The sequence below is a fragment of the Rhopalosiphum padi genome, chromosome 3 (assembly GCF_020882245.1).
Source record: "Rhopalosiphum padi isolate XX-2018 chromosome 3, ASM2088224v1, whole genome shotgun sequence".
Classification (NCBI taxonomy): Eukaryota; Metazoa; Arthropoda; class Insecta; order Hemiptera; family Aphididae; genus Rhopalosiphum; species Rhopalosiphum padi.
The window spans coordinates 49,776,714-49,785,468 of NC_083599.1; the positions used below are offsets into that span (position 1 = coordinate 49,776,714).

An 8,755-nucleotide genomic window follows, 5' to 3' on the forward strand; every position below is an offset into this window, starting at 1 on the left:
AAAAATAGTTTGGATACTTCATACTGGACACAGTATATCGATATAAAGCTCTCCGCCATACCTTAAAAATGCATTAATTAAAATATCGTGCCACAAATGACGTACTAAATATTTACGCAAAAAAACTTTACAAAAAGTTAATTTATTTTTTGGAAGAATTGGAGAAATGTTAAATTTATAAAAATACGTTTTAACTCTTAAAGGAATTTATCACGAATTTCATAAGTAATCAGAAAAGTGAATTCCGTGCTAAATATTTATAAAAAAAAAAAAAATTGAAAAATTCCTTATGATGGAAAAATAGCTTGAGAAATTTCACGAAGAAAAATAAATAATATCTAATTTATACAAGCTTAGTATTTCCTTCAATATAAAAAGTGGCCAAATAAATCTAACACAAATTCATAAAATCAAAAAAGTTATAAAATTCAATTTTTAAGTTTTTTAATGTAGGAATCAACGTAATATTGTGGTTGAAAAGTAATATTATAAGAATATTCAAAACTATTTGCCTTTAAACTCATTTCCTAGTTATCAGTACATCATAAAAAAAACATTTTATAAGGTGACACTTCAGCCACCTTTTGCTCCATTTCACTATTAACTATAATTTTAAACAATATCTGTAACGTTTAGATAGTGCAATATTTATTCGATGTTTTGAGCAGTATAAACATTATAAAACCAATAAAAACCATTAATTATATTAAAATAAACAGTATATCAATTAATCTATTGATTTAAATAAATATCTACTAACATTATGGTAATTTGTTAATTTATTTAAATTTGATACTTTTATAATTTTGAATTTTTCCTTAGTTCACGAAAATATGTTTTAATAACTATAAGTACCTACATACTCAATGTTTTATTAATATAATATTTCCACGGCCATATTAATCGTATTCATAACATTCTTAATGTATAACTTTACTATATTACTATAAGATTCTATCTAAGCGAACGAGATTGCACCGTACCAAGTGAAGGGGGGGTTGATTTAACATATTCCAATAGATTAAATAGAAAATGGTCTTAACCTTGGAAATTAGACGATATAAAAACCTATACCACAATAATAAACTCAATTTTCATTTATCATAATATATTAAATCGAATTAAATTATTAAAATAAACAAGACGAATATATATAAAAAAAAAAAAAAAATTTAATTTCTTTTAAGTATACAATTTGCTTAACAAACATTATATTATATAACTGTATTAATTTAAAGTGATACTAATTAATTGACACATTAAATCCCAATAATAATTTAATTGAAAATATCGGGGAATAGGTTTGTTTTGAAACAAACAAATATTGCTGCCCATGCATCAAAAGCTATTACCAAACCCAATAAAATTATGCTCTTATTTGAATCCCATCCGACAAATTGTACTTTCCGCTTCTTTTCTTTCGTTTCCAAATTAACGGCCACCACTCCATTATCGTCTTCATCCAGCTTTGTAATTTGGTTCTCTGTTGTGGAGGAAGTAATGACAGTGACGTCATGTGCCCGTGGCACCGTCCCCTGTTTAGACAAATTAACACCATATAAGATACGAAAAAAATATATTAAAAATTAAAATAGAGTTGTATTTGCAGTGATGATACACTGGGGTTCTTATTTATTCATAAAACTCTATATAACATAACATGTGTTTTTACGTGCGAATTTAAAAGCAAATGCATAATAAATAGACCATAGACTGTTATTATTATCTATAAAAATATTAAAAAGTTGTATTCTATAAGAATATTATAGTTTGTTTATTTCTTTTGATTGATTTATTACACCAACTATTATTTAAAAAGAAAGACATTTGGTATGAATTATGTATTCAAATGTATTTTAATTTTTTCTGACAGTCAGAAATGTTCTACTTACCATCGCTATACATAACACCTTATTTGTTATATGAAAATAATAGTAGTAGCTGCCAGCTGGCACTTTTATTTTCCAAACTTGACCAAAGGTCAAAACTAGTTTTTCTTAAAAAATTAATAATAGTTGGCACTTATATTTTCCAAATTTGACCCAAAGGGCAAAACTAATTTTTCTTAAAACATTAATACTAATTAACAAACTTTAAAGTTGCGATTTCAATGTAAATCAAACAATCAAAATATAAATTTAGTTAAATTGAATATTAAATAAGATGCAATTAATTGATAAAATAAAATACTAAATAGACAAAATAAATTTGAAATATCGTGTATACATAAAAAAAAATAGGATAAAAAGATATCTATATGAATAGTAAAATATTGTATTTTAGACTTTATTAAGCAAAAGTTAATGTTTTAATATCATGTTTTTTTTCTAGAAATTAAAAAACCTCTTGTAAATTCATAATATACCGTCCTGAATGGATGAATGAAGATTATTTATACGTTTATACACACGTCATGTTTATCATTCACCTTTTCTGCTTTCTGGGGTCCGTCTTCAAATGCATTATTTATGTACCCATCTTGCGTTGAACATAAAGTTTCATCACAAATTAGAATCACACTTTTAGAGAGTTGGTTTGAATCTACCTCAATCTGTAATAATAATAAGACAGAATTTAACTTTGACTGACTACAAGTGAGCAACGATAAATATAATTTTCATCTATATTTTATTGATCAATATTTTTATTTCTATCGTTTATATTCTGTACATTAGGATTTAGGATACGTCATGTTTAAAAAAAAAACCTGAAATAGTTATATTTTATTATCAAATGTTAAATTAAACGTATTTCTATGATACGAGTATATGCTATAGGGAATATGTCAGGGACACAATGTACCATATTAGGTATAATGATTTCAATAATATTTTTTGACAAAAAAAAAATACAATGTTTGATGTCACCGTCAGGATTGTTTTTCACGTAGACTCAGTCCTGAAAATCTATACACGAAGATGGTAATATATATTACAACAATTGATTTTATTTTATCTGCAAACAATAACCTATTATGCGCATTTATATTATAATAACCTTAATAATATAATGTATACTTCATGTGATAGGTAACTATATTAGATACCCTTGTATTTAAAACTCTAATTTTAGAAATTCTACACAAAAAAAAAACTTTTGGCCCTCTGAGATCTACTGTAATTTTCTTAAACACAACCTGAGATCAAACTATATTAATTTAAATTTAGAGAAGTTTTGCCGGGTATTAATATAGTGTCTGGTGAATCGAAACCTCTAATCATACCTTTGTCTAAAATATGATGACTACATATATATTGATTTCCCTGTCAATCATTCAAATAATTTTGCAAAAGCTGCACATGAACGAGTAAAAAATGTACTTAAAGTTTAGTTTCTTTTAACTAAGTTGCATCACAGAGTAACTCTTTGATAGAAGTAACTTCTAATTGAATGAGTTGATTTTATTTCCATGATATGTATACCTACTAATTTTTTTCGATATAATTCCCATGGTTTAAAATATTATATTTTATTTTTCATAAAAATATAATGATCTAAAATATGAAATATTATTTATAAATTATAACGCAATATATTATATTCTAAATAAATTATAATTGTATGGTATTATTACTAAATTTGAATAGCGATAAAAATAATATAATTAAATTAGTTTAAATACACACAAAATATATGCAATGAGTAAATTTTGTAATATGTAATGTGTAATGCCAAACATTAATAATATATACTTTACAGCAATAAATAAATTAAAGTAATAAATAATAGTTTTTAATAATAGTATAATTGCATATTCGCAGAAAATATTATAATATTAGGTAAGTACATAGATATTAAACAGAAAATTTATAGGGGTAACCGCAGTATCGAGGAAAGAAAAACATAAATAATGTATCCAGTATCCCATACACGTTTGTTCACTTATTATTAGGTAATAAAATAGTAAATAGTTAGTATTATTTTTTTTTTTTAATAAAAATGTACATAAAAATGAATCATTTTATGACGCGTGCACAATAAATATTAATATTATGTATTAACAGTTTAATACGTATTATAACAGTAGTTAATAATTTATTATAATTACCATTATTTTGTTATTAAATGATAAAAATACATAATGATAATTATTTTATATAAAAATTTTAAATTTTTTTTTATTTCATCCATAAAATATATGCTTATTAGTTATTAATAATGAATTTAAAATAATGTACTTACATCAAATTTTTACGTATCATATTAATTCTTACAGACGTTTTACTAATACATTTTCTAACGCTATAGTATAATAGATATGAATTATTTATGGATTTATGGTATTGTGTTTCTTTTCAACTGATATGACGTGTGACAGAGGTATAAGGTGCCCCAAACAAAATATGTTTTTTTATTCGCTTATAATACGAATAGATTCAAATACAGCATATTACGTATGTAAAATGTATTCAATGTATACAATACATTAAGTAGATATAACACTTATTTTTTCTGACTGAAGTTAAATCAAAAATTAGTGTAGACTACACTGTAGAGCATCAATTTTTCGCGTAACGTAAATATATTTACGGTATTTTTTTAATTTGATTAACTGAAGAGATCCTCAATTTTTTTTAAATATACCTATACAATGCAATATAATATTTTGCTGTTTTTGTTTAAAAATTACATAAATCTATTGTACCAATATTATCAATATTAACATAAAAAATATTATACTACTATTAAAGTATAAAATAATATTTCTGTTGATATATTGAACAAATATATTAAATAATAAATAATATTGCCTCTAAACAAAATCAATTTATATATCTATGTATATATATATATATATTCTATATCATATTGATTTTGTATAATACGTTTAAATGTCAACACCGCATAGCAATTAACAACATTAGGTTTGAAAAATTAACTGTTTAATTAATTTTAACCATAAAAACACAATTCAAATATTTGACTATAATTATGAACTGCGAACATATCGATAGACGATAATAATATATTATAAAACAGATTGTATTTACATAATATTATGTGAATATATTTAAAATTATGTTCTAAATTATTATAGATCGATTATTATACGTCAGTGGCTTATATACAAATAATTCTTAAATTTAATATATATGTTAAAATGCTAATTAAAACATTTAATATTATGAACTGAATAAATTAGATTTACTCAAATGTATGTTTTACACAAAAATAATGTATACAGTATTTATAGAACTAAAAATATGTTTAATTCCTGATAAATCATAACATTTCGATATTTACACTTTTAGCTTTGTAATTATTTGCTGAGCATGCTGTTATCAGTATAAAGATAAACAATAAATAAAATACTTAGAGAATTTATCATTGTGTCACATGCAATTATTCTAACGGTTGAAAACACTTTAAAAGCATTTTTAATCATAATTTAAAGCATATTACGTAACTCACCAGTAGAAACCCACATTACTCTGAATATGAATATTGTTATTACATGTTACGTTTATTACTATTAATATTTCGACTATAATATAGTCATCTATTTTCCATTTTCTCATTTCGTGAACAAATGGGTGAAGGGTGAATTTTAAACATTTATTCATTAGATTTTTAAAATCTTTAAGTATAGATGCTTAAAGAGTTAGGACCAATGTATTCCCGAGTGTTTAGTGTCTTTATATAATTATAATGAAGTGCTGATAGAACTTATTTTTCAAAAGATCTTTGAAAATTCGGTCCTTTCATTTTTTTTATTTATAGTTAGGTTTAATGTTAACTACATAAGCTATACAATTATGTATAAGTAGATCTAACGCCAATAATGACCAAGCTGTTGAAGTACATATCAATAAAAACAATAATCAAATTCGATGAAGTTTTTCAAATATAACAGAAGATTCAAGTATAAAATTGACCGAAAAAATACATTTAGGTCGAAGAAATACTAATAATTAGAATTTTTCTATGCATAATTATTGAATTTATAGAAATAACATGTTATAATTGTCTAATTCGGACATACCTTATTGGATAATTCTTCTTTTAAGCTGTTTGAATCATTAAATCCTTTATTCACATAACACTCGTCGCTCATAGTGGTTTTTCTCATAATATCATCAGCTGATGACGCGCCTTGATCGGATAGCCCATTTTCATAATTTTCATTATCACCATTGAAACGGAGCTCTTTCACGTCCTAAAAATTGAATTTCCTATTCAATCACTAGAACTTATGTAAAATATCTTAAGTGTATGCTAAATACATACTATCTATAGGTGTTTTAAATCCAATATTTTTGGTTACAATTGTATAATATATTAATACGAATTAATTTATAAATTATAATATTAATATTATTATTTTAAATATTATTTAAATTAAATTAAAATGATCGTTAATACTTTCGTAAAATCTACAAAAATAGTTATCAATTTATTTTAACTTTATGTTATAATAGACATACTCTATTCTCCAATATGTATGTATAATATATTACAATGTGTCACATGTATATAATTCATTAATATATATATATATGTATATATATTTACCATTTTAATTTATTCCTTTAATATTTAAACTATAACAAAGTTAATTATTTAATAAATAGTGAACTTTATGAACGATGATATGTCTGAAAACTAATCAAATACTGTAAAACATATGTACACATTTCAATATTTCGACTATCTGAATTTATAAGTGGTTATTTTATCAGATTAAAACGATTAATTTAAGTGCTATATCATAACAAATATTTAAGTGTATATTTTTTCATATTAAATATCATTACATATGCGAATATTTAATAAGTTATTAACTAATCGATGCACTTACACTATAATATACGATAAATCGTAATACATTGCCGGGAAATGGTAATTGGAAGGTTGTTGGTATCGCTTGATGTTCATTAAATTAAATATATATATATATATATTTAATAATATAATAGTCAAATATTGACAACATTTATTTCATTTCAAATAGTTTATATCGGAGCAAATATAGATATATAATTATAATAAATTAGTAAGTAAAAAAATTACTAGAGTTTAAAACACCGTGGTTCTTAAACATTAAAAACATTATGAAGAACATCAGATAATTATATTATCATATAATATTATGAACGGATAAAATTTGAATAATAAAAAAAAATTATTTATAATTTATATTTTAAACTATTTTATAATACAATAAAATTATTTTATTTTTAACATAAAATAAAATTTTCCACCAAATAAATTAAAAGTCATATGAAAGCCTAGATATTAATGCCATGACATAAATGTAAATGAGAAACCTGTAGAGAAAATAAAAATATTTTTTTTTTTATTGATATTAAAAAATTCTATTTTTATAAATAATAACTAAAATTAAAAATTATAAAATTTTAAAGTATTATAACAGAAGAGAGAAGACTAAGCGTTTTTTATTTTATTTTTTTTTTTACATAAAATCTTACTAATTTAAAAATAATTCAGTATTTGAACCTCGCATTGTTCTCTCGGTGGAATTATACCTTAATAACAATTATTGAATATTATACTTTTAGTAAGTATTCAATTAAGTTTTCTTATGTTTGTAAGTTATAGGTACAATTCAATATTTCAACTCAATAACTTACATCATATTATGTAGTGGACATTTTCTATAGTCTATAAAAAATATACAATTTAAAAGATTCAGCTATTATAGAAGGTTACGAATGCATACATAATGATTAATAATATATAAATTAGATAATACTATATTATACAATAAAAATTTAACCAATAATGAATTACAATGTGACATAATAAAAATCGTGATATTTAAAATCTCTAAATAAAAAAGATTTAATAGAGTCTATTGTTAATTTCAAAAACTATTGATACGATTTACATGAGATTATTCATACATATTGTAGATAATTTTTTCGAACAACGGATACTTGCCACTGATTCAACTCTGGCTCTCGGAAAACTGACCGGTGTAATAGAAATACCCATTACCCGTGGTGCCATCTGTCCTGTTTTTACATCGATTATTTTTTCCGCCTGTGACAAGAGCTAATTCATGAAACTATACTGTACTGATTTTAATGAAAACGATAACAGTAGATCATTCGCTGGGATTTAGCGAATGTTACTATTATTTTTTATCCTTATAGACTGCCTTACAGTTTACACGTGTATTTTCTCCTTAGTATAAGAAATAATACTGTTTGTTTTTTCTGTATAATCAATTAAATAAACAAATAATAATTAAACTGTTTATAATTAAATAATAAATAAATAATAATATAGATGTTACGGATACCATCTTGTCCATAAACCGAGGAACACACACTAAAACTAAAATATAGTAAGCATCATATTTTATAATTTATTAATATTCATTTTATATATATATATATATATAGTCAAAGTCTAGTACCAATGTAAGTGGTACCTTTTTAATAAAACAGAAATATAATTAGATATAAATACAGAACCCGCATAATATCTATATAAAAAAGCGGCAAAGTCGATAATTACTCGACGACAGTACAGCACTGTTTGTAGGTTTCGAGTGAACCATACGTTATTGATGATTTATAAGGTCAGTGTAATGTATGGAATAAATTTAAATTAAATTATAAATCATTGAAGACTTAACACGATTCAAAGTAAAGCCTATTATATCAGCCTATATTTACTAAGTTTTTTAGATTCTGAACGGAGTGATGAATGTATTGATTTTACAATGATGTGTGTTTTTTTTTTTTTTGTGTCTGTCATCACTTTTTGGAGTAGTAATAATGCTTCA

General features: G+C 23.3%; 1 protein-coding gene across 2 annotated transcripts; it reads right to left on the reverse strand.

The window, feature by feature from the left end:
- Positions 1-1,156: 1,156 nt before the first annotated feature.
- LOC132927497 (uncharacterized) lies at positions 1,157-6,635 on the reverse strand. 2 transcript variants are annotated; one of them, XM_060992037.1, is made up of 4 exons: positions 6,514-6,635; positions 5,984-6,157; positions 2,429-2,551; positions 1,157-1,535 (listed from the first exon to the last, which is right to left on the reverse strand). In XM_060992037.1, exons 1-4 carry the CDS (start codon positions 6,514-6,516, stop codon positions 1,278-1,280), a joined length of 558 nt encoding a protein of 185 aa, XP_060848020.1. In that variant the 5' UTR covers positions 6,517-6,635; the 3' UTR covers positions 1,157-1,277. The 2 variants fall into 2 exon arrangements, with proteins under 2 accessions (XP_060848020.1, XP_060848022.1); XM_060992039.1 differs by lacking the exon at positions 6,514-6,635 and adding an exon at positions 6,229-6,371.
- Between the last annotated feature and the right edge of the window lie 2,120 nt (positions 6,636-8,755).

Coding starts and splice junctions, on each gene's coding strand:
- LOC132927497 (XM_060992037.1), bottom strand. Junction 2,552..5,983: donor AAGAAGAATTATCCAATAAG/GTATGTCCGAAT, acceptor TTATTATTACAG/ATTGAGGTAGATTCAAACCA. Junction 1,536..2,428: donor GACCCCAGAAAGCAGAAAAG/GTGAATGATAAA, acceptor TTGTCTAAACAG/GGGACGGTGCCACGGGCACA.